The sequence below is a fragment of the Ursus maritimus genome, unplaced genomic scaffold (assembly GCF_017311325.1).
Source record: "Ursus maritimus isolate PB19 unplaced genomic scaffold, ASM1731132v1 scaffold_30, whole genome shotgun sequence".
Taxonomy (NCBI): Eukaryota; Metazoa; Chordata; class Mammalia; order Carnivora; family Ursidae; genus Ursus; species Ursus maritimus.
Window position 1 is genome coordinate 3251304 of NW_024425564.1, and position 25693 is coordinate 3276996.

Consider the following 25693-nt stretch of genomic DNA (forward strand, 5'->3'; position numbering starts at 1 on the left):
CGCGCCGGGCGGGGACCTCAGTCCTCCGCCCTTGCTGACTGACAAGTGGTGAGCTAAGCAGGTGATATGGAAAGATGGATCAGCTCTCCTGGCCTGCACCCCAAAGTCTCCTTTACCCAGCCCAGTTTCCCCCTTCGCGCACTGGATAGGGAGGAGGGGGAGGAGTCCGATCAGCCCCCCGCCCCCCAAAACCTGTAAAAAACAGTCAGCTTGCATCAACTCTTAAATATTTAATTCCCATTTATTTAAAGTTCTGTCAGTCTGTGTACACTATTTATATTAAAAACACAGGAAGCTGGGGCTCCTAGCAAAAATATACATTTCAATTTTGGAGATTGTGTTCAGACACTGAGAAGAGCTGTATCCTCAGCACCAGGCCTGGGTGGGGGTGCGGGGGGGTGTGGGGTCAGGCACAGCATCTCTCCCTTCACAGCGCTGGCTCAAAGGGAGCACCCCAACCCCAATCCTTGGTCAGCTGAGGGTGGGGGTAGGACAGGGAAGAATCTTGTCAGTAGAGAATGATCCTGGGCATGGAAGGCAGGGACAGAAGGACAGGACTCCAACCTCAGGTCTCCCCAACCTTTCTCAGAGAGCCTCACCAGTCTCTCACCCTTCCAGGCCAGTTTCCTTCCCGGAGAAGCAGGCTGGGCGGGCTCTCTGACTTTCTGCTCAGACACAGCATCCATGCCGGGCTTCAGTCCCTCCTCTGAGCCGAGTACTTCACCTGGGAGGAGGCGAAGAGTAGACGCAAGGGCCAGGGGAGCAGGACTGGGCCTAGCAAGGTCCTCGGTCACCAGAGGCTGTGTAGGGGGAGTTCCCGGTGACTGGCTGGGCTGAATACAGGGGAAGGGGAGTGCAGCAGAGCTGTTGGGACAAATGGATGTCGAACTGAGCGGGATCAGTTTATCCCTGGCACCTCCCCCATGAACAGGGGCTGGGCTGGTTCAGCAGGGCACCCCTGCCCAGCAAGGGGTCTGGGAACGAGGGCGCAGCTCTGTCCGGCCATCTGCCTCGGGGGAGGGAGGGTGAGGGGTGTGGAACCAAGTAAAGTGATTCAGTGCTTGTGTGTGCTGGAGTGTTGAGGGGGTGGGGTGGGGGGGTGGGTAAGCTTCATCTGGGCTCCTGGTTGAGGCCGAGGCCAGGAACTCCTGAGAAACAGGAGTCGTGGTTGGTGGCTGCTGAGGAGTGGTGGGAGAGGGGCTGTCGATGACCGCAAGGCCTGGGCTCAGAATTAAGTACACTGCTTGCTGCCTTTTCTGCCCACCTCCGCCTCCCTTGAGGCTTGCTCCTCTTCAGTGGGGGCCCCCACCTGGAAAGAAACCCACCTCCTTCTAGGCTGGGGGTGTCCCCTGGCGGCCAGCGCAGGGGACCATCAATGACACTGGCCTGGAAGACTGGTGAAAAGAAGAGAGGGCGTTGGCATCAGTGGGGCTGGTGCGTGCTGCTGGAGAGGGGTTGGCTGGGTAGGGGAGGGTGGTGACAGTCTAGGGGAGGCACCCTGGCCCTCAGGGCAGGGCCCCGGTGACATGGGGGCCATTGCTGCAGTCAGCCCTGGCCCTGCGTGGCTTCCCCAGGAAGCCGGGCCCAGAGAGCTTAGTGTTTCTTTGGCTGGCCCAAGTCCTTTGCTGTGAAGACAGGAGAAGTGAGGCGCCTACCCTTGCAGGTGACTGTTGGTGCAGAGCGCAGGCCCATTCGCCCCTGCTGCTGGGGGACAGGGGACAGGGCGGACGAAAGCAGAGGACTTGTTCCATGCTGCTGGTGAAGTAACACAAACTGTCTCACGGAAAGAGAAAGGGGGACAGACACGGGGATGGGGGGAGAGAGAAAGGGAAGGCGAGGGAGGAAGGAAGAGGGAAACCTACAGAGACCGGGCGAGAGCGCGCGAAGAAATCAGAGGAGAGAGGATCTGAGGAAGAGGCAGAGGAAGAGGGGGCGGGAGGGAGCGCAGGGAGCAGGAGGCCGTGTGTCTGAGCGCAGGAGTGTGATTCCACCGCCCCGGGGCTGCTCTCCGGGAAAGTCCCGGGGGTGGCATCTGTCCCAGCTCGGTCCGCCGGCCCGGAGGCCGCGTCGCCCCCCTCAGTACATGTCCTTGTAGATCTCCTGGAGCAGGGGGTGCAGCGAGGTCTCCGTCTCGGTCTTCTTGATGCGCTGCATCATCTGCGCGTGCTCCGTGACCAGCTGCCGCAGGTCGGCCATCTTCTGCAGCAGCTTGGGGAAGAGGTACTGGGCGTACGGGTGGTTGGCCTGCAGGTGGAACTCGAGGGCGCGCAGGATGGTGTCCTGGATGGCCTCCACCTGGGGCACGTTTATGAGGCCTGGCCGGTCTGTGGGGACACAGGGCAGAGGCGTGGGAGGGAGCAGGCAGGCATGGGGGTCTCAGGGGCAGAGGAGCTCCCCTACCTCTACCCCGGGTGGGTGACTCGGCCCAGGGGACCGCAGACCTGCTGCTGTGACAGACCCAAGCCCTGTCCTGTCAGCGACTGCTCCACTGGCTACTCTAGTCCCTTCACCCCAGGTCCTGGCCCATCTCCTTCGCTTTCTTGTTTTTTTCTTCCGAAAAAGGCAGTGTGACCTCATGGTGAAGACACTCACTGCCTGGATTCAACTCCTGTCCCTACCACAGACTAGCGAGGAGGCTGTGGGCGGGCCACTCGGCAGCCTCTTCAGTTTCGTCATCTGTAAGACGGGGTGACAGAAGTACCTTCTGCACAGGTTGCCCTGAGGATCAAATGAGTTATAATCTAGGAAAAGACACCAGAACAGTGCCTGGCACAAAGTAAGCGCTAAGGCCCTGTGAGCATCATTATTATTCTATTTATTGCACTGGGATCTGAAAAATGCAGGCAAAATATGGAGAATTTCTCCATCGTCAGAAATCATCCCTATTGGTGCCTGGGTGGCTCAGTCGTTAAGCGTCTGCCTTCGGCTCAGGGAGTGATCCCTGCGTTCTGGGATCGAGTCCCACATCAGGCTCCTCGGCTGGAAGCCTGCTTCTTCCTCTCTCACTCCCCCTGCTGTGTTCCCTCTCTGGCTGGCTGTCACATAAATAAATAAAATCTTAAAAAAAAAAAAAAAGAAAGAAATCATCCCTATTAACATGTTGGCATATTGCTTTGCAGTCTTTTTTCTGTCTCCTCTCCATCTAGAAGAGGGAGCCAGTCCTCCACGTAGTCAGTGCCTCGCACGTCACACTGCCATCATCACATGGGCACCTCCCCACGCTGTTCGGCTGGGGCCTGGTGCCCCTCGGTGAGGCCCCACTCCCCGAAGCGCCGGCCCCGCCTTCCCTTACCTCCACAGAGAATGATGGCCGCAATGAAGAGAGCCAAGTCACTGTCATCAAGTTCCAGGGCATTGAACTTGACCGCAAACTCAAACTTGGGCTCGATGATGTCACTGAAGGGCTTCCGGAGGCTCCGCAGGAACTCCCGGGTGACGAAACCAGTACCGTTGGCCACCAGTAAGCCGTCCTTGTTGACGATGGAGGCCAGCATGGCGAAGATGGCCTCGTGCACACCGTACTTGAGAAGGGTCACCTGGTCGTTGAGGAAGAGGTTGCTGAAGCTGGGGATGCTCTTGGCGAACTCGGTGAGCTCCCGCACGGTCTCGACCGTGGTGCACTGGCAGCGGTAGAAGACGTGCACGCTGATCTCCTTGTAGGGGGGCAGTCCGTTCACCAGCTGCTTCCACACCAGGCCCTTCTCTGCTTGCCAAAGTGTCTCGATGTCGTGGATCACAAAGGGCTGAAAACCAGGCCCCGTTAGAGGACAGGCCTCTGGGGCACCCCCGCCCATGTGCTCCCCATACCCCCGTCCTGTACTAAGTGAGGGGAGGGAGGAGGCCCGGTACTCCCAGAAGTCAGGCAGGCGTCCAGAGCTCAGCGCCACCAGGCCGAGCAGTGACACTCACCGCCGTGTGGCTGGCCTTGCCGGTGAGGATGCCCCGAGCCTTCTTTTTGGTCATGTTGAAGTTTTTCAGGTAGGCGTTGTAGATGTGCTTGGAGAAGGCCTTCAGGTCCGCCACCTGGGGGTTGTGCTGATTCCCCTCGCTTGCTGTCAGCCCTGCCACCAGCTTCCTCTTCTCGGCCTCTGGCATCCGGCCAAAGCGGATGGCTGTATTGTGGGGTGGGGGGTGAAGGGCAAGTCATCGAGGAGTCCAGGCAGGAGCTAGCACCTCTAACCTCCTTGTCTCACAACAGGTACATGGGCCAGAAATGGAGACACATCTTTTGAGCCCAGGACCCTCAGAAGCTCTATAGCCGGCACATTGGAATGTTGGGGAACCCCTCCAGAATGTAAGCTCCAGGGGGACAGGGATTCTATCTTGTTCACAGTGCTTGGCACACACATGAGGGCCCTAACTCAGGGAGCTGACTGAGCCATTGTGGCTGGAAGGCAGTACAGTATGACAGGCAGGAAGACAGTCTCTGGTGTCAAAGGCCCGGCCCTGAGTTCCAGCTTGGCAGGAATAGGCAGGCTGCTTCACCTTTATTCATAAGAAAGATGGGCTAATACTGAAATCTCACGGGACTGTCAAAACAATTAAATAAGAATATTCACACAGTAAGCACTAAAAAATTAGTCATTAGTCATGGATCAGGATGCAAATCTGGCTTCTCTAAGAGAAAAAGTGAGAAGAACTGAGTTGGCCCTGAGATCTCCTAGGAAACCCACTCAGCCCACCCAAGGAACGGAGCCCCGGCAGATACAGACTGAAGGGAGGGACCAACGCCCAGACCTGCCAGGCCCCACCACCTAGAAAAAGCTTCAGATGGAGGACTCAGGTCCTGCCACCATCTCAAATGCAAGACAGGTAGCTGTGGGTGGGGACATTTAAACAAGAGGCTCTCCCCAGTCCTCTGGGGGCGGGGAAGCATCTGACCCAGAGACGTAAAGGGCATAGGTGGGCTCTGCAAAATCCTCCTGTATGGTCTGAGGACAAGACTCTGTAGGAGGCCTGAGCGCAGGGCAGGCTCTGGCTCCCGGCAGCGGACACGTGTGGTCACGCACTGCCCCCTGCCTACCTTCACTAAGCGAGCAGGGCTGAGGCGATCCCAGGCTCTGGCAGTGGCTTTCTACGCTGTGTCAGGCCACCTGAGACAGGCCTGAGGTTCTGGGAGGGGTGTTTCCAATGCTACTGGAGCTGGGGTCAATTCCCAGTTCCCATCCGGGCCAGTGAGGGTGAGCCTGGGGCACCGAGAGCTGGTGGCCGGCCCAGGCCCGGGACTCACAGCGGGCACGGGGCCGGCCGGGGAGGCTCCAAGGCTCAAGAGCGGACGGACAAGGAGGCTGCACGCCGGCCACCGCCCTGAGGTCTGAGGGCACGGGTCGCCGCGCTCACCGTTGTGCGACATGCCCAGCGCCACGCATTTCTGGAAGCGGCAGTACTGGCACTTGTTGCGGTTCTTCTTCTGGATCTTGCAGGTCCGCTCGCACTTCTCGTACTCCAGCTTCATGCGGATCGTCCGACGGAAGAAGCCCTGAGGGGCAGGGGAGACGGGAGGCAGAGCCACAAATAGCGGACGGTCCGCTCTGCCTGGCGGGGTCTGCGACGTTAGGGGCCCCAGTTCTGTGCGTCAATGTAAAAATTCCCCAAATTTGGAAGTAATGGGTGGAAATTTCCCTTGGAGGGGAGCAGGGGGAGGCTAGTCAACAACTCCAAAGCCTTTGAGATCCGTCTATCCCTATCTCTATATTTTTTAATTCTCTCTCTTATATGCTGCTTTGTGAGTTCGGTAACATAATACCGTATCATGGCTAAGCCGGTGTATTCATGAATGTATCTGGTTCTGAGCATTTTCTAGGCACTGGTGTAGGAAAATAATATGTACAATTTGGTGCGTGTCCAGTTAAGAGGATGAACCCAAAAGCACTCTTGGAGAAAAAAAATGTAAAGTTTCCTTTTTTCCCCTCAAAGAGGCCCTTTCGGGCCTTGAGGCGCAGGAAACACTGCCATCAGGGTGATGGCTGAGCCCCAGACCCTCATTCTGTCGGCCGGTGTTGTAGAGCTACGTCCCCAGGGGGCGCCACCCAACAGGGCAGGCCTCCCCGGGGACCAGCAGAGCCCGGGAGGAGGCCTGGAACAGGCCCAAGGGCCTGGCTGCCTCCCAGGTGGGGATTCCGCAGTAGGTACTGTGAGGGCCCGGCCTCTCTGGTGGGTCAGCTCTCCACGTAAACACAGCCCCGACTGCCAGCCACCACTCGCCGCGGGCCCTACCTTGCACCCCTCACACGCATGAACACCATAGTGGAAGCCCGATGCCTTGTCCCCGCAGACACGGCACTCCATGTTGAGGCTGCCACACGAGGCCCCGTCACAGCCCATCTGCAACTGGTCCAGCAGTGAGGGTGGCGAGGAGCTCCGGGAGAGGTCTGCAGACACACGACATAGGGGTGGCTTCATATTCGGCCAGGATGGGGGCCAGGGGAGGCGACCAGAGCCCACAGGGGCAGAGCAGGTGGTGGGAAGAGCCCATGTTTCTCAATCAGCCCTCACTCAGCTCAGACACTTAAGAGCTACGTGCCTCAAGGAGTCAACCTTTCTTCATCTAGAACATGGGCCTTTTCCCCAGACCTGACATACCTGGTGTTTGGGAAATGGCAGCTATCACTGTCTGGGGAAGTCAGAGCCTTCCTGGGCTGTACTCACCACTGGGGAGGAGAGCGGGGTGTGTGTGTGGGCAGGGGATGACTGTGTCTTGGGAGGAAGGGAGCAAGAGGAAGCAGACAGAATCTCTTCAGACTGAACGTGGGCAGTAGCTCTCCTAGTTTAGGGGCTCCACTGTGTGGGCCCACGTGGGGTCGTAGGAGATGTGTGTCAGGGAGGCTGCACGACTGCAGACTCTGAGAGCTGTCCTCCCCCCACCTCTCCTGTGAAATTCGTTCTTGTGTGGACTCCAGAGATGCCATACAGGGTCTCTCAAGAGGCTCAAAGCCATTCTTACGAAACTTCTTGCTCAAGTAGCAAGAAGGCAGGTAGCAGTCATGTCGACTGGGCAGCAAACTGAACTTCCCCAGGTTTTTTTCTATTAAGTGTACAAGATGTTTGAACCAGGTGTTGTGAGTGTAAGCAAGGAAAGCACCAGACCATGGCAATGACTTCGGGGTGCATGTGCTGTCACATGACTCAGTAAGAATTTCTGGGAGTCTCTCTGGAATCTCTCCCTTGGACATTCAGAAGTGAGCCCTTCCCTGAGCCCGTCTCCCGGCCCAGGGCCGGCTGCATGACCCCACAGGCTGCCTGTCCTGCCTCTGCCACGCTGGCCAGGATCTGCTGTCCGCTGCTCTATCTCCTGACGACCGAGCAACCTCCTCAGGGGCAGGAGCCAAATCCCCAGACCAGAGACTCAGTGGCTCAGAGCGGACGGCACCTTAGGGAGGCCCGAGCCGTGGAGCTGAGCCCAGACTTAACATCTCCCAGGCTGGTGTTGCTCCCTGTCTGTCATCCAGATATAGGTCACTCCACAAAATATTTCGATTTCCCTCCCACGGAGTAACCCACGCTCCCCAGACCACAGTGTACTCCACTCTTCTCACACCTTCCTCAGCTCCCCCTTGGACCCTAGGAGTGACAGCAGCAAAGCCTTCAGCCAGACCCTCTCTGGGCCACAGGGAGAGAAGCACGAGCACCAGGCCGGCCTGCAGCAGAGAGGACTGGACAGCAGGGGTATGAAGTAAAATGACCTGTCCCATCCCCGGGCTGTACCGCCCACCTCAGCCCACAGATGGGGGAGAGTGGGCTCCCTCCGTCTCCTGGGCCCAGTGCTGCAGGGGAGCCTGCAGCCTAGGAGGGCAGAGCCATCTGGCTTTCTCCGTGGCCTCGGCCACCACACAATAGTCCGCGTGGGTCCACTCCGTATTGGGTGCCCTCTATCTGAACGGAAGGGCCACGGGGCAGGAACTCTGCCCCCAGGGTGCTGCTGCTGGACGGGGAGCAGGCGCGGAGCAGTGACTGTGGAGTGAGTGGACCTCAAGCTCCCTGGGCTGGTCCTGCACTCAGCGCCCCTGGCCGCAGGGGCCGGGCAGTATCCGCCACTCCTGGAGGCAACAGAATAGGGGCAGGAGACCTCACGTTACGGGTTATCGGGAGAAAACGAGATCACGTGTGAAAACCCTTTGTAGAGACCTGCGTGGAGGTTTCCAACACTTCCTCTCTGATCTGTGTGGTCTGTGTGCATGTTTGCTTTGTGTCACTTCTTGTAAGCTGTTGTGCGTTTGTGGCTTACACGTCTGCCTCCTCTGCTAGACGTGGGATGTCTCTACTCACGCTGCCTTTGGATCTCAACGCTCACCTCCACCACCGAGTCCTGTCCGCAGCCACCGGCCTGTTGGTGGTGCCCTCCCTGTCCCCCCTCCTGGCCCTGGAGGCTGGGCAGGCGCTGGGCATTGGCACTGCGCGTGGCAATGCCACCCTCTCTTTCCATTCAGCGGACATTTGATGAGCCCCTGCTGCATGCACGGCAGATCCAGACCCTGCCCTCGACTAGCTGAGGTAAGAATAAGGTAAGAAAGCTGGAACACGACCCGGCGAGTGGCAACACTGGCCGAGGGGCAGGCAGATGGTGCAGGACTTGGAAGGAGCCACCACTCAAGCATGAGGCTGTCGGGGAAGGTGACTGCTCCCCTCTCTGGGCTCAAAGATGAGATCTTTGGGAGACTTCCTAGTCCGCTTCCAGATGCTCGGAAAGAGCAGGCATGAGGGTTAAGAAGGTGACTGAGTTCAAACTGGTGTCTTGGGCTCCACACCCAGCTCTGCCCTCTGGGCCTCAGTCTCCTCCTCCGTAAACAGGGGATGACAGGCGTATCTACCTGAGAGTCATGGTGAAAAGTAACAGAGTTACTACGGAGAAGAGCCCTCGAACCTGGAAGTGCCCGTGAACGTCAGCGTGAGTCAGGGCGGTGCTTCTCAGAAAGCTGCAATTCTGCACTCCCCAAGCTCTGTACCCCACACAGCCAGGGACCGTGACCTGTCCTCCTCTGGCTGGTTGTACCTCCTTCCCCGCAGCTTCACGGAAATCCAAGGGGGGGGGTGTCTCTGCTTATGAGGTCCGGAGAGCCCCCAGAACCAGACCAAGCCTCCTTTCACTCTCCCTGGCCTGCCGCTGGCCCGTGGCTCAGGAGCGTTAAGATCCCTGGGAACCCTGGGAGAAGCCGCGATGCTCGAGCCCCACCGGCCCCCGAGACAGCCTGAGCTCGGGATCCTGAGACACCCGGGCGAGTGTCTTAGAAGGAAGTGCTGCAAATGGGACTGTGGAGAAACAGGCCCAGGGCGGTGTCAGGACGCTGGACCATGGCTGTCCTGCCCCTCGGTCACGAGCAGATACAGGCTGCAGAACCCGAAAGCAGGCGGCGACGCTTGGTGGTGGCCGGCTAGTTGGACAAGGGCACCCCCTACCCGCCTGGAATAAGAGAACAAGATACCTGCCATGCAAGGCGGAGAGGGGCAGGGAGATGAGGCGCTAGGGTGGGCAGAAGTGTATGTGTCCTCCCGGGGTAGGTTTTGCGCTGGAGTGCACGTGCAGTGGGGGTACTGAAGTGGTGGGGGCTTGGGAGTGGGTTTTCTTTTTCTTTTTAAGATTTTATCTATTTAACAGAGAGAGAGAGAGCATGTGCGCAGCAGAGGGAGAGGGAGAAGCAGGCTCCCCGCTGAGCAGGGAGCCTGACTTGGGACTTGATCTCAGGACCCTGGGATCCTGACCGAAGCCGAAGGCAGATGCTTAACCGACTGAGACACCCAGGTGCCCTGGAAGTGGGTGTTCTTTTTTTTTTTTTAATTTTTTTTAAATAATAATTTTTTAGTATGTTATGTTAGTCACCATACAGTACATCCTTAGGAAGTGGGTGTTCTAAAGATAAAGGTTCTGTTTCTTCCTGGCTGACCTGGCTTAAGGATTTATCCTTGCATCTTACCCAAAAGTGATGATGGCAGAATGCTGCCCATTCTAGGAACCAGGTTCTGAAGGCCCCACCGCCTCGCCCATGACCTCCTGGTGGGAGACTGGGGGTCTGAGAGGCCGTCCCCCTTACCAGGAGTCCATGCCTTGGTGCCCCTCAGGTATGCTGGGTGGGGACACGGGTTACGCCAGTCTGAGGGCCGTCTGCCTGCACAGTGGCTCTCCCCAGCCAGCCCAGCACCGTCTTTCCCTGGTTCCACCTCAGTTCTCAGGAAATGTCCTTGCTCACCCGATGGCCATCATCTGGGCCCTGAGCCCTGCCTCTCATCTTCCACTCCAGCCACACCCTGCCTGATCCTCCCAAGCATCTCCGAAGGGCCCACCTCTACCTCTATCCCAGGAAGGGAGGGGGAAAGAACCAACATTTTCAGGCCCCCACCAAGAACTCGTTAGTATTATTCTGTATCACCTTGGAAGATAGTAACTGACACCATTTAAAGATGAGGAAACTGAAGCTGGGTGAGGTTAAGGGACCTGTCCAAGGTCACCTGTCTAATACCTGGTGGGACTGGAACTCGAACCTAAACCTGACTTCCCGGTAAAGACTGCGTGTCTATACTAATAGTCTCTTTTTTGTGTATGCCTACTGTGCACCAGGCGCTCTGCTGGATACTTTATACCATTAATCCCATGTGAACCTTAAAATAACCCTTCAAGCAGGTCTTCGGACCCTTTTATAGGTGAGGTTGACTCACATGCTGACAGTGGCATTAGCCAGATCGTTAATTTTATGCGTCACCTTGGCCCGGCCATGGTACCCATGGTGACCAGTTTTTGGTCAAACACCAGCCTAGATGTTGCCGTGAAGATATTTTTTAGATGTGATTAACATTAAAATCATTACTCTCCATCATGTGAGGAGGCCTCAGCCAATCAGTTGAAGGCCTTGTGAAAAAAGACCGAGGCCTCCCTGAGGAAGAAGGAATTCTGCCTCCAGATGGTCTTCAAACTCGAGCTGCAGCATTAACTGCCTTGGGCCTCCAGTCTGCTGGGGCCTGTCCTGCAGAATTCAACCTGCCAGCCCTCACAGTTGTGTGAGCCGATTCCTTACACGAGTACACACACACACACATCCTATTGGTTCTGTTTCTCTAGAGAACCCTGACTAATACAGTAACAGAGTTAAGAATTATAACCTAGAACCACCCAAACCCTGGGGCTGAGCTCTTACTAGTCATTACTGCTAATCAATAATTCATGATCATGATAACTGATGAGACATGTCACTGCCGAGGATGACACCACGCCATTATTCAAATGTTCAGACTCAGCGTAAACACTAACCCCAGCGCCCGGAGAGTGAACTATCAGTTGCACCATCTTGGATGACAAGTTCAGCAAATAGACACTATTGACCTTATTCACATCATTTATGTATGGATGACAGTTCTCTTGCATATCTAGTCTCCACGGCTGGAGGTATGCTGTTGTCATAGCTGTGAGAGTGGCCAGGAGGGTCAACACTATTTACTTGGCTGGCAGAGTCCCACAGGCAAATAGCTTCTGAAGTCAGGGCCCATTCTGTGGGACTCTGGAGCCCGGTTACTAAGCAGCCTCCTTACTTCCGTCGTCCTGTTCTCTTGCACTGTGGGCTTCTCAGGGCTGGTGTGCAGCCTTGTCCTCAACGGAATGGCCAGCCCCTGCCTGGACACCCACCGAGGGTTGCTGAGAGAGGAGGTGCCAAGGCCAGGAGGAAGGACACTCGATCTTCCTCAGCCGCAGCCCTGCACTAAGACCCCTGACCTCTTCCCAGGGTGTGGATGGGATGCCCACCCCTGAAGCAGGAGGGGACAGCCGCCCCCACCCCTACCCAGTTGGGCGACCTTGGCAATGTGAGTTTCCTCGTTGCTGAATGCTACTGGTGGGGCCTGTCCTGCCTGCCTCTGTCAGGAGTTGAGCTCGGTACAAAGATGCAGAACCTCTGAGGGGTCAGAAGGGAAGCGAACTGTGGGATCTTCCTGCTGGTTCAAGGCTCGAGGCTGTGCCCCATCCTCCTGAACTCCTGAGGGGACTCCAGAGGCCAAAGTCCTAGACTCACGGGGCAGGGTAGAGAACGTCACCCGGCCAGCCCTTGAGGTGGGCAGACTTTAAACGCAGAGACTGAGACTGGAGAAGGGAAGGCACCAACGAAAGCCATAGCTGATAGTTACCGACTTGAGATTCTTGCCCTGGTTTGTGTGATTCCCAACACAGGATGAGGCTCTGTCGCCAGGGCCCCTCACCTGCTGGCCTTTTTGGGGAAACAAAATTACTTTACCTTTTCAAAGAAAAGCGATGTGTTTGCTTCTTAAACAATGAGAGTACCACAGGCCTGAGAATAAACACAATGGCGTGCACCACCAGATGATGCGTCCTCCCCGCCACGATCCTGCTCCTCTGAGTTAATGGCGCAGTGCTCTGCGTGTACACTCTTCTAATGCCTTCCATGATACTTCAAGATTTTTAAGCAATGGGATCCCCCATTTGGCAGGAGCTCTTTTTCCTGTCAGTGGATTCAAATCTACCCTATCCTTGTTAATGACTCCACAGCATTCCACAGTGTGGCTTTACCACAGTTTACATAACCGATTCCACAGATGGGTGTTTGCCAGTTTTTTGCTTCTCTGAGCAGTGCTGCAGTAAATAAGCGTGGAATCCCTGTGCTCCCTGAGCGTTTACGTGGGATACATTCCTAGGAGGGGAACTGCAGGGTCAAAGGAATGGAAGAAGTGTCCCCGTGCATAGCAAGCTGCCCTTCCACCCTTGGTGGCTGGAGGGCCACGGCCACAACAGCTCCCTCTGCTAATCTGATGGGTTAAATGACATCTCATCTTGCAGATTTTGTCTTTGATTGGTGAGTAGACTGAAAAACATTCTGTTTTCCGTCCATCTGTATTTGTTTGACTGTGAACGGCCTGTTTCTATTTTTCTGTTGCTTGTCTTATAGAATTTGCAGGAACTTTTTCTATACGATGGCTTTAACACATAATGATTATGTTAAACAACCCCCCTCCTGTTTCAATTATTGAACAGGGAAGTCTTTCTACCTCTACTTCATCGATTTATTGGTAAATGGAATCCACTGAAAATCACATCACACATAGCACTGCAAGGGTGGCTGAACACATTTTTTCCTACACATCTCCCGTGTGCCCTAAAGCCCACTGATGAAGTTCCCCAAGATGCCATCACCATGTCTACCTCGCCCTGCCTGTGCACCCAGGCCCTGCGCTCTGGTCTGCCATTAATAGGAGTATCATGTGGGTATACAGTCCCCATAAGGGTGTGTCGGAAACTCCAGGACAGGTCATTACTCTGCAGGTAACTTCCGTGTGGCTGGCCACAGATGTGGGGATAGGGTGGGCCAGGCCAGGTGGTGAGGCCACAAATCCCACGGCCTTCTCTCTCCTTTTCACTCCTCCTCAGTGACAGACCTTGCTCATTCTTAGCCCCCTGGTGCCTTCCCTCTGCTGCCTAGCCCTCCTGGCCCATCTCAATTTCAGAAGAGTCCGTGTTATTAGCACTGAGTGACTGATCACCTCTGGTTAGCCATTCCTCTTCTGAGAAAGGCTGGGTCTCTAAATGCATCCCAGTCACCAGCCAACACAGGTTACCCTGGGGGTTGGGAGATACTTTCTCTTGAGTCCTGAAATCACACCGAGCCCACTTCGGTCATTCCTGGGTATGTGGGTGGGATCAGAGGGATGGGGTGATGGCCTTTCCCTTACCCCACCCACCACGTGCCCCAAAGAGGGAGAAGCTCTGCAAAATCCAGGAACTTGTTCTGCAGGTTCAAAGTAGTGTAGCTCGAGGATCTGGGCCTTTCTTAACTATAGGCCAGGCAGGAACCTGCCCTCCTCAGCAGCCCTGCTCTACCTGAACCTGACACAGGGCTCCAGACAACATCCTGTGGGGTGGGCCTGCTCCTCTGCCCTCAGTCACCCCTGTGGCTGGGATCTGCTTCAGCTGAAATCAGCGGCAAGATCTGGATGTCCCCCGCCAGAAGTGCATCCTCTCGTGGCCCCAAGTTCCTTCTGACGGTTGGGAGCAACACTCAGCTGAACGTGCCAGCACGTGGTGGATGAGCCGGGGACAGGGCAGGGGCAGCATCAGCAGCAGGGGAAACCAGGGCCCAAGGAGTGGATTCTGGGAGCCCCTGAAGGTGGACATAACATGATAACGATGAAGAAGATGGGGAGAGAATAGCACAGGGTCCCAGAGAAGAATGTCTACACCGCTACTAACAGTGGATAAACAAAAGGGGAACCGACAAGTGAGGTAAGAGAAGCTAAAAACTGGCTGGCTGCACAAAAGTAACCTTAATCACAGTCATTCAGACTAGCCGCTTAGCATTTACGCCTGATTATAGCGCCGCTCAATGATGTGTGTCATTAGCGGCAGGTCAGTGGGGCTGGGTGTTGTGACTGATGGTTACAATCATAGACAGGTACAGTTGATCTTTCCAGTGTGCTGTTAATGCAGATTGGCTCCGGATCCCTTGGGCGGCAGCAGTGGGAATCATACGGATGACGACGCACGTTTCAAATGCTAACTCATTTAATTCTCACAAAAGCCCTTGTCCACATCCCCTCCAAGCCCCATCGGTTTCACAGAAAGAGGAAGTGCAACTGGCCTGAGGTCCTGCAGCTGACGAGCAACAGAACAGGGGTGGGGACCCCGGCTGTCTGGCTCTGCCCCTCTGTGCCCCGTGATGCTGTTTGCAGAGGGCAGGGTCCCTGCTCGGCCTGCTCTGTGTCCTCTGCCCTGTGTCCCCCGCCTCCCCCTCCTCACCTGTATAGCTGCTGGAAGGAAGCAAGCGCTCTGGTCCTCCATTGAGTTCTGGGGCTCCTTCTGCCTCTGCCACTTCCTTTTTCTCCTCCTCTTCCCGGACCTCAGGTGCTTCCCCCGGTGGCTGCTCCATGGCTGATTTCCCCTCGGCGCCACGCCTGCAGGCCCGGTCATAGCTCTGGCATCATCTGGGTCTGAACGCAGATGGACCTCTACAGGGCAGATGCCATCAGCCTGGGCCAAGGGGCAGACAAGAAGAGGATGAGAGCATGAGAGAGCAGGACACGCGAGAAGGCTAGCACCAGGGCAGGGTGTGGGGGGGCTGTAGCATGGAGGGGGCTGCCCCGCTCTTGTTCCTTTATGGAAGGCACGCCTCCTCCCTGTAGCGCTAGCCCATGGGCTCCGCTCCTTGCACCCCGAGTCACTTTCCCTCCTGCCCTTTGTCCGCTTGGTTCCAGAGGCCGGTTTGTGGGGTTCGGAGCAGTCTCCACAAAGCAGACAGGGTGACACACCCCTGCACCACCTTTCCCTGCCTCCTCGGCCCCATCCTGCTCTTTGTGCCAGATCAGAATAACTTCAGGGGCTTTTTCCAACCCTGCCGCCCTCCTGGAGATCCGGATATACATCGTACCTCCTAACCGCCCCCCCCGACCCCTCCAGCACTCGGGCTCTCCTACGCTGCAAATCTTGAAGGAAGCAGCTCCTATCTGTCCTATGTTTGGGCGTGGGGAGAAAAAAAAGACCCGAGCCGCTGCTGCGCTAGGCTCACAGTTGGCCAGATCTGCAACTAGACCCTCAGCACAGTCATCAGGTAAGGGGAGATGCACTCTGTCCAGGAATCCTTCCGGGGTGGGGTTACTGGGTGGAGGAGGCAGTTCCAACCCTCGGCGAGTGACATATTGCCCACAGATGCCACCGTCAGTGGTGGTAAGACCATGAGGTGTTGTGGGGGAGTCGCCCTGGCAGGGAACGGTACAGAGACGCCTTGAAGAGTGGGATGGATTTTGACCGGAGATGGCAGGGAACTTGTCTTGGGGATACAGCATGAGCAAAGACTCAGCGGCAGCACAGCGGGGAGCGGTGAGGATCCCAGTGGATAGGGAGTGAGCGCTGTGGGAGTGAGGATTTGGAGGGATGGCCAGGAAGGTGGGCTGTACCCAGGCACGCATGTGCGGCTGACTCTATCCCAAGGCGGTGCAGGCTGTGGGAGGATCGAGAGCAGAAAAGAGCTGCTCTAGAGAAATCCAAGCATCTGTGGGCCTTCTGGATGTGCCACGGGCAGCTCGAACTCAACCTATCCAAGCAGAACCCACCATCTGCCCCCAAACCCGCCCCTCCTCTGGCAATCCCTACTTCAGTGACCCGCATGCCCATCTACCACTTATCAAAGCCAGAAGGCAGGGGTCAACAGAGACTTCCCTCTCCCACGCTGCTCTACACTCGCAAACTTGGCTGGACACTGCAGCCACTGGGGAGTTATTCAAAATATGGATGTCTGGGCCTGTCCCCAGAGATTCTCAGCTGGTGGTCTGGGGAGCTGCTTTTAATCCTCCTGGTGACTGTCATGCGCAGCCAAGCTTGGGAACCACTGCTCCACAGCAAAGCCATTCCAGCGGACAGTAAATCTTCCCAGCGGGCTTTCGTTTCCCCTTGTTTGGACTGACAACATCCTCTTCAAGTGTGTCAACGAAAGGCAGTTTGGAAATTCAGCCCTAGAGTCTAAGAGCTGGAGAGTTGGGAATCTGGGGCTGTGAGGAGTATCCCTGTTGATTTGACAGCCACAGGAAGGGATTCAGCTCACCAAAGGAGAAAGCAACGTGTCAAGGGAGGTCAGGGGCACAGACAACAGAGCGGTGGCCAGAGGCAGGACAGACGTGGGACAAGCAGACAACTCAGAGTCATGGGAAGGGCTGTTTCACGCGGCGGGGGCTCAATCGTCTCAAGTGTTGCAGAGCTGAAGGGTGACAAAGTGACACATGACCCCTGGATTCAGGGACCATCAGGTCATCGGTGACCTTGTGAGACAAGGTTCAGCCAAGTGGTTAGGATGGAAACTGCGGTTCTGAAGAATGAGTCGGAGGGGGCGGGGCAGGACGGCGAATGGAGACTAGGTTTTTGGTAAATATGTGGAGAAAATAAATGTACTGCCTCGAGAAAGTGGCAAAGGCAGGAAGTTTTTTAGACTAGAGGAGACTCAAGGAAGCCGTGGGTTAGAGGAGAGGTCTGCAGAGAAATACTGAAGATTCAAGGGGGAAGCCGGGGCGGGATGACTGATGGAAGGGAATGATTCAAGGGCACAGGATGAGGAAAATACAAAGAAGTACCGTGGCAATTGGGGAGAGGGTGGTTAGAGCTCAGATGGGATGGCCTCACTCTTCTAGTAATAACGTAGGAGGGAAAGTTGTCCACCGAAAGTAAAAGATGGGACTTGCAGGAAGCAAGGAGGCTGGGTGGAGGCACTTTGGCAAACATGACAGGGAATTAGCTGGAGAAGAATTAAAAAAGAACTAGAGCAAGGCCACAATAACTAAAACAGTGACATACTGGCACATGAACAGACAATCAATGAGAGAGAATACAGAGTCCATAAATAGATGCAAACACATATGGAACTTTAACATGTTATAAAGACAGTACTGCACATCCAAGAAGAACAAATGGATTCTCCAATAAATGGTAATGGGACAACTGAGTAGCCATCTGGAACAATTAAGATAGATCCCTACTTCAAACCTTGTATCAAGATGAGGTCCAAGTAAGTAATTTTTTTTTAAGTTAAAACAAAAATATATAAATTAGTGGGCACCTGGCGGGCTCAGTCGGTGGAGCATGCAACTCTTGATCTCAGGGTCATGGGTTCAAGCCCCATGTTGGGCACAGAGACTACTTACAAAATTATATATATATACATACACATGTAGCTACATATGTACATACATATATGTACATATATATAAACTTTCCACATGGTAGAAAAAAACCATAACAAAAAACAGATAATGAACTAGGGAAAATATCTGCAACTCTTGTCAAAGGGCTAATTTCTCAGGGTGCCTGGGTGACTCAGTCGTTAAGTGTCTGCCTTCGGCTCAGGGCACAATCCCTGCTCCGCTGGGAGCCTGCTTCTTCCTCTCCCACTCCCCCTGTTGTGTTCCCTCTCTCTCTCGCTCTCTCTGTCAAATAAATAAATAAAATCTTAAAAAAAGGGGGGGGGGCTAATTTCTCTCTAACATTTCCAAAAAATGACATTCTATCAATCTCATAGATAAATGGGCCTGGTATATGAAACATGCATACAGAAAAGGTACCCATTTGAAAAGCTGCTGAACATCACTCATAAAAAAAGAAATACAAATTAAAACAATACTCAAATACACTTTTCACGATCAAATTAAAACAAATGCTAACACGTTGTTCAACGTGTGGCGAAACATAATCCCACACATCCCTGGTGGAGCGGTAAACTGGCGCAACGTCTGAAGAGGGTAATTTGCCTACATTTATCTCCATTACAGCGGCACATTCCCTATGACCCAGAAATGCCACTTCTAGGTCGTATCCTACAGCGACGTTTCTACTTCAGCAAAATAACAAAGTATTAGAGATTATTCATTACAGTACTATTTGACTAGTAAGAGGCGGGGAACAAACAGGATGTCTATTAACAGGGGGCTCAGTAAATAAATTAGGACATGGGGGCAGGAATTCTATGCAGCCATAAACAAGAGTCATGATGTTTACGGACGAGAATGGAAGTATGTCTAACATATATTGAAAAGGGAAGAGAGGAACTTGCAGAAGGAAGTGAAGAGCTACACCTCCTGCAAAAAAGATAAACTGAAGCTGTGATTTCGTGTGTGCGTGTGTGCGTGTGCGTGCGTGTGTGTAAGATAGGAAGACTACATAAGAACTGGGAACACTGGTTGCCTCCGGGTCACTAGAGGGAGAGAGGGTTTTCACGGTACCTTTTGTGCCTTTTAAACTCTGAACCACAGGCATGTTATCTGTCCTAAAAAGAGTTTAAACTGGAATAAAGAGGCAACACCTACAGACGACGATGTGGAGATGAGCGGGAGACTGCTGGAGGCGCTCGGGAAATACAGACGGAAAAACGTCTGAGGGAACCACTAAGATACCATAAATAGCACGTATGATTTCCAAGTTACTACAGTAGAACAGGAAAACTTAGAAGTCATGTAAAACTCTAGCTTTCTGGCTGCGAAAGTGTCACAGACGGGAAACTAAATGTGACGGTGGGTGGCCCGCATGCTGGAACAGAAAGAGGGCAGTGGTGGCAGAACCGGTAGAACTGAATAAAACCCGCTCAGTCTGCAGCACTGAGCCAGTATTCATTTCTTAGTTTGGGTAAGTATCTGGCGTTTATGTACGATGTTCACATTAGGGGAAGCTGGATGAGGGGCCTATGGGAACTCTCTATGATCTTTGTGAGATTTCTGTAACCCTCCAGTTTTTTCAAAATAGAGGGTTTTTTTAAAAAGCTAAAAAAAGTCTGGCTTTCTGGCTTCTCTTGTAAACTGGACAGCCCTGGCCACTGGGTGCCTGCATGGCCCTGATACCACCTTGGGAGCTGAGCAGTGCTGCCCTCTCCCTGGACAGGTGCTCGCCACTGGCACGCGCGGTCTCGGCTACTTCCTGCGGTCCTGTGCACTGCATGAGTGTCCCCTCCTGTGGGAATCTGAGTCTGGTTAGCATAAATCAGTTCCTCGAGGATCAATCACTGATCACCAAACTCGGCAAACGCGAGACCCGGAGAAGGTGGTCTCCGCCATGTGGCTCTGACTACAAGTGGCAGCCTGGGGCAGTCAGGTGCTTACCTAACACCATTCCCCCTTCTTCCTTACTGAGCCCCGTGCTTTGGATCAGGCACGTGCTTAGCTAAACGCTCCATTTCCCAAGCTCTCCTGCAGCTTCTGTGTTCACATGACACAATGCTGACCAATACGTAAAGAGAAATCTACTGCGAGGGCCTTCAGAAAATAGGGTTTTCCCGATCCAAAGAGACAGATGTTTGCCTTCCCCCCTTCCTGCCTGGACCAGGAATCCTGCGCCTGGAGGTGGAGCGGCTCCCTTCCGGGCAGAAGACAGGTTGAGAGGGTGGGGCGGAAAGTGCGAAGGGGTCCCGGGCAGCTGCTCAAGTAGCCCCGCGACGCCTGTCCCCAGACTCCTCGCTGCAGGAGACAAGGAAACGCCTGTTCCCGAGGCCCTGCGCGCCGGACTTCAGCTGCAGGCAGCGGAACACGGTCCTAACTGGAACACCACGCTGGCGGACGCTCGGCTAAAGACGAGAACGGGGCAGCGGGAGGGGCCCGGCGCCAGCTCTGGGAAAGGACCTTGGTCCTCACCGGGAGCAGTCTGTGGAGACTGTGGCATGTAGTAAACACTCTAAAAACATTAGTTACTCTCTGAATAACAAGGACCAGAGACACTGATTCTTCATGCTCCACCAGACTGAAAAGTCTGCAGCACGCGGGGGAGAGAAGCCCCCAACCAGGCCCGGGCCCGGAGGGGCTCCAGGAGGCTTCTGAGGAGTAGCAGCAGGGGCGTCTGGGCAGCATGCTGACAGAGGCCCAGACAACGTGACTCCCACGAGCTACAAGCACAGTGGTGGAAATGAGAACAGGCTGAGAACACACTGTTTCCGGAGCTGCGTGGCTTGGCTGGCAGTGGACATGGGGAAATGTACACCAGACTGTGGTGATGAGAGCTGGGGAGAGAGGCACATGAAGATTGGGGGTCCCCCTTAGCAGCTGGAAACAGAGGCGGGACAACTACAACACTGCCTCGTATAGATACCTGACAAATTCTTCTTGCTCATTCCCTCATACCCTCTGATCCTCTGAGTGACTCTGGGGAGATGGTACAGAGTTCACTGTCGGTACTGGGTCGTGGAAGGAGGGGTGGGAGCTGACTGAGCTCCCACTACATGTCCTGTCTGATGCATGAAAAACAGGCTCTGCTCAATCCTCCCGAGCTCCCACAGGCGAGCCTTGTGAGCGCCCCTGGGGAGAGGAGGGAAGTGACAAAAAGCTCAGGCCTGTGGAGCCTGACACGGTGTCTCCCCAAGAACATGCAAAGGATAAAGCAGAAGACTGCAGGGTTTCAGACACAACGGGGTCTGAGCCTGGCCAGGCTTCTGAGCGCGGCGTGCATTTGGGCCACCTTACGCACCTCTAACACCTTGAGTCTCAGCTTCTGCTTCCATATACCAACTGGTAGAAGCTTCTTTCACATGACCAGAGGCGCTGTTCTCAGTTTCAGGGGGGGTGCAAGTGGATGCCTCTTGAAACAGATGTGGTTCTGGGCTCTGGCTAGAGTTTTGGATTTGGGGCCAGGGTCCCTGGATTCCAGGCAGATGTTCCTCCCCACTGGAGTTGTCTCTTCTGGCTGTGACCAGCAGAAGGGGGAGGGGAGCAGCAGTCTGGTTGTTCTAAAACCCACACACATCCCTTGGGCTGTTTCATATTTAGATGTAACCGCTGTGCTGCAGCCCATCCCTGCATTTTGCCAGAAACCATCCATTTTCACACAGCCCTGGCTGTTCCGTGTACAGCTGAGGTCTGTCCATCTCCCGGCAGCCAAGGCCGCCCAGCCCCACCGCTGTTCTCAGCTTGCCGGATCAGGAGCTGCTTTGTTTCCCAGGGCCCTCCCCCCACCCCATTGGGCCCAGGCCCACAGGCTGGCTATTTCACAGGTGGTTGCCATCCCACTACCACTATCCCTGCGATGGACCTTACTTCCCTTCCTTTCTTCAGCCCTAACGCTGAAAGTAGCACACCCCGGCACCGGGTCTAACTTTGGTGTGGCTGAGAAGCCCAGGTTTTTGCTACTGCCACCCCCAGTACTGTGCCAGAGCCAGAAACCCCCTGATTGTGTCCCAGCTTCACCCCACTTACGAGGTTGGTGCTGTCATCAGACAGGACAAGGGTCCTACAGCCAGAATGAGGAGGTGCTGTTCTGCTGCCCTTGGACAAAACAATGGAGTCTCTAGCAAAGGAATTTCTTATAAAACAAATGCCCTGACTACCCTGATTCTGGCACGCACACGTGTGTGTTGCTTGTATACGTGCTCACACAAGCCTGCAGGGCAAGCAAACCCAGCACTCCCATTCCAGTACCCACTCTCTCTCTCTTAAGATTATTTATTAGAGAGAGAGAGAGAGTGTGTGTGTGAGCAGGGGGAGGGGTGGAGGAAGAGGGAATCTTAAGCAGACTCCATGCTCAGCCCACAACTCTGAGATCATGACCTGAGCTGAGGTCAAGAGCTGGGAGGCCTAACTGACTGAGCAACCCAGGTGCCCCTCCAATACCCACTCTTTTGCCCCAAGAAGAATGTCAGGCCTTCTGGGAGCGGAGGTGGGGGGGAGGCACACACTCCATCCATTTGCCCTTGGGCAGGTCTGTTTCATGGGCAGAGGTAGTTAGGAGCTAAGCCCAAGTGACCCAGAGCTGTACAGAGGCCTGGTCTAGGGCTCAAGGGACCAACCCACCTGGGGCCCTAATCCATCCCACAAGGTCTAGACATCCTCAGGAGGGGGAGCGCCCCTGCCGCCCACCGGCAGGCTGTATGCTCCAACTGGGTCAGGCATCGTGCTGGAGCCCCACTCACCTCTCAGCGCTGTGGCGCAGCCTGACGGGCTTCTCCCTGCACCAGAGCCCAAGCTGGGTCACAGCTCTAAGCCTCCAGCTCACCACCTCCATCACAGCGGTACCAGCTTCCATTCTCCCAGGGCTTACCATGTACCAGGCTCTGTGTGTACGGACGTATAATCCTCACGAGAACTCTAAGAGTCAGGTACTATTACTACACCCATTTAACTGATGAGGAACTTGTGCACAGAGAGGGAAAGTAACTGGCTCAAGGTCACACAGTAATCGGAACAGCAGGACTGGAGTCCGGGCAGGTTGGTTCAAGTGTTAATCACTGCATTGTGCACCTTGTGTGTGGTGCTGGGTAAGACTAGGATGTCCAGAAGATGGTATGCCCCTGCCCTGTTGGATCTAGAAGCTGCTCTTGGCCTCCATCTGGAGCCATCACTGTTGAATTCTTTGTCTAGCTGCCAATCCCCAACTGTTTTTCTGTCAAGAATACCCTGGGTCAAAGTCCTGGATACTTCCCTTCCAGAAAATGACTGCTGCGTGCTAATGACAGCCATAGGCTCTGGTCCCTGGCTCCTTCTCCAGCCCCACCCCACTTGCCCTGTGTGCCAGCATCACTCTCTGACCCTAGAGGCTCATACTGGCCTCAGCCTGGAATGCTGCCCCTGCACTCTTCTCCTTCAAGAGTGGGCTCTCCTGCACCTCCTCCCTGAGGAAGCTCTTGCTGACCACCCCATTCTGTTCCTTCCTAAGGCAAACCTGAGCTGGGCCCTCCAGATCTGTGATCACTGCAGCAAACTGCAATGTCAGGCAACTGGTCTGGCCTCACCATGTTGTTATCAGTTTCCCAGACAATGCCCTCTATCTTGCTGAGGTAGGTCCCCAGCACCTGGCACAGTGCCTGGCATTTAGCGGGTGCTCAGCACACACTTGTTGGACGAATACACAGACATTAACCTTAGGCATGGTGTTTTCAGTCTTAGCATTGCCACCATATCAGTTTTCGTGTATTACCGCCCCTGAGAAGCAATACTCCATAGAAGTTAATTCCAGGGTTCTTCTGTGTCAGACCTGGATTCAGACCTTGGCTCTGTCCCACCCTCTCTGTGACTTGGGGAAGAGACTAACTCTTCAGAGTTCCCCAACCTGACATCTGGGAGGCTACTCCCTAACCTGAACAGATGTCATGAGGATTAAATAGCCACAGAGCCAGTGCTGAACAGTGCTGAGTATACGTACGGCAAATGTCCAACAAATAGGGACGGTGGCTGCTGCCATGATCGTCACTGTTGGCTCATCTTAAGGGACTACAGGGAGTAAGTGACACTCCAGGTCTAGAAATGTGCTAGCCTATTGGAATTCCAGGGACCTAAACGGACCCAGAATTTCCCAATTCCCTGCCTTATAATCAGCTGCGTAGAAGAGATCCGACAGGAAGCTCCCTACTCTGGGCATGTGCTTCTCCTTCAGAGAGCTGGGCCTGAACCTTCCTCCACTTCTTGTGCTCCCCCTGCCCCCAACGCAGATGACCCAGTTGCTGCCCTTTCCCCCTCACACCACTGCAGGGGGATGAGGGTCAGCAGCTTCCAGATAAAGGGCAGAGGTTGCCCCATTTCCCTGGCAAGTGCTTTCAGGATCAGCAGTGAGAAAGGCCATGGGAGAATGGGCCTGCTTGACTCTGTCCCAAGCTTTCCAATCAATCATTAAACCGGGTACTGACCCAGTGCCCTGGTTTTCCAGGCCAGCAACTCCACGGGGCTTTTTGCTCCCCATTTGCCAATTCAGGTCACCCCACTCCTCTCAGGGCACAGGAGAGGCCTGTGTAGCCTTCTTGCTGGCAGGCCACCTGAAGCCAACCACCAGAAGTAGCGTGGAGGCTGGTTTTATTCAGACAGTTCTGGAACCAGAGAAAAGACAGGCAGGCGGCCGCCCTTGCCCCTCACGTTATGTGATTTTTCCAGTTCCACCAAGAGTCAGCCTGTAAGCCCTGCGGAGTGGAGCTGAGCTAAAATAAAAGGAAAAGTCGCCTCAGGGAGTACTGAGAGTGTGGCAGGGAGGAGATGTGAGTGGGAAAAAGAGGGCTCTTCATCCGGGGTTCTGTGGGGCCTGAGTACGCGGGGTAGCCCGGACCCGCAGCCAACACCTCTCCCACTGCAAGGGGTAAGGCACTGAGCACTGCCCTGGCTGACTCGGACTAGAGCCACTGAAGACTGAGGAGGTATCAAAAATCTCCAGTTTTGGGGACACCTGGGTGGCTCAGTCGGTTAAGCGTCTGCCTTTAGCGCAGGTCATGATCCTGGGGTTCCGGGATCAAGCCCTCTGTCGGGCTCCCTCCTCAGCAGGAGAGTCTGCTTTTCTCCCTCCCCCCGATCACGCTCTCTCTCTCCTTCACTGTCTCTCAAATAAATAAAATCCCCCCCCAATCTCCAGTTTTCACAGACAACAGAATCTCCGTCGATACATGTACATAAGGCATAGAAACAAAACTGGAAAGACATGGCCCAAACTGTGAATGGTACTTTTCTCTGAGGGGTCCAGTTATGTGATTCTTATTTTCTTATACTTTCTGTATTCTCCAATTTCTTCACCATGAGCACAGGTTACTTTAATGATTGGGTTGGGGGAGACGTTTAAAGAAGTGTGGTGGACAAAGAAAACTGAATCATATGCTGAGATACTGATGAGGTAAAAGAGAGGCCTGCCCAGAAGAGACCCGGATCTCTCCTCCTGGAAGTCTGAGGGAGGAAGGAGGACCCATTGCTGCTCAGAGAAGGCTCCTGGGGTAAAGGTGGTTGTGCCAATGGGCAGAGGGCCACACCGGGGGACCTTTCCAGAACACTTCTCATCTGAGGCCCTCAGGTGCTATGGCTGCTAATGCTGTCAGTGCCCCTCCATTCTTCTTCTGGGTCCTGCCAACTGCTGCCAGCTGCTTTTATTCACTCATTCAACAAATATTTGTTAAGTACCTACTATCAATGTGCCAGGCTACACTAGGCAAGTAACCAACACAAATATGTAACTAGGAATGACGACCAGGGCTCCGAAGGACAAAGGCCGAGCACAGTGGGGTCACACTCAGAGCATGCTAGCCTAGTGGGGGTGGTCAGGGGAGGCCTCTGCCTGAGAGGCAGGCCTGTAGGGTCCTGGGGCCACAGGGAAGAGAGATGTGAAAAGGCCCCTCGGAGAGAGACGGGTGGCATGGCCCCTCCGAGAGTGCAGGAAGGCTGGTCTAGGTGGGGCTGGGGATCACCTGGGGCTTCAAAGGGCAAGCTGAGGATGTAGGTGTTTATCCGGAGAGCAGAAGAGCACGGAGGAGGGTTCTGAAGAGGATGGGCAGCGTCGGAGCTGCATTTAAAC

The 25693-nt window shown here is 54.7% G+C and overlaps 2 protein-coding genes across 5 annotated transcripts in view; one reads left to right on the plus strand and one right to left on the minus strand.

Moving 5' to 3' along the window:
* Positions 1 to 222: 222 nt before the first annotated feature.
* The window catches only part of PPARD (peroxisome proliferator activated receptor delta), an 82026-nt gene continuing 56555 nt past the window's right edge, over positions 223 to 25693 (minus strand). For 2 of the 3 annotated variants that reach the window (XM_040644716.1, XM_040644717.1), the window contains 6 exons: positions 14723 to 14953; positions 6217 to 6371; positions 5341 to 5479; positions 3910 to 4112; positions 3293 to 3743; positions 223 to 2324 (listed from right to left, as the gene is read on the minus strand). In XM_040644716.1, coding sequence (XP_040500650.1) covers positions 2077 to 2324; positions 3293 to 3743; positions 3910 to 4112; positions 5341 to 5479; positions 6217 to 6371; positions 14723 to 14852 — 1326 coding nt within the window. In that variant the 5' untranslated portion in view covers positions 14853 to 14953 and the 3' untranslated portion in view covers positions 223 to 2076. The remainder of the gene's footprint in view (positions 2325 to 3292; positions 3744 to 3909; positions 4113 to 5340; positions 5480 to 6216; positions 6372 to 14722; positions 14954 to 25693) is intronic. The other variant, XR_005838740.1, reaches the window with a different exon arrangement.
* Positions 14998 to 23228, plus strand: LOC121106044. 2 transcript variants are annotated; one of them, XM_040644718.1, is made up of 2 exons: positions 14998 to 15530; positions 19901 to 23228. In XM_040644718.1, exon 2 carries the CDS (start codon positions 20664 to 20666, stop codon positions 21726 to 21728), a length of 1065 nt encoding a protein of 354 aa, XP_040500652.1. In that variant the 5' UTR covers positions 14998 to 15530; positions 19901 to 20663; the 3' UTR covers positions 21729 to 23228. The 2 variants fall into 2 exon arrangements, 1 of the variants encoding a protein (XP_040500652.1); XR_005838741.1 differs by lacking the exon at positions 14998 to 15530 and adding an exon at positions 15542 to 19546 and having other exon boundaries at positions 19901 to 19922.

Coding starts and splice junctions, on each gene's coding strand:
- LOC121106044 (XM_040644718.1), top strand. CDS start 20,664: ATGTCCTGTCTGATGCATGAAAAACAGGCTCTGCTCAATCCTCCCGAG.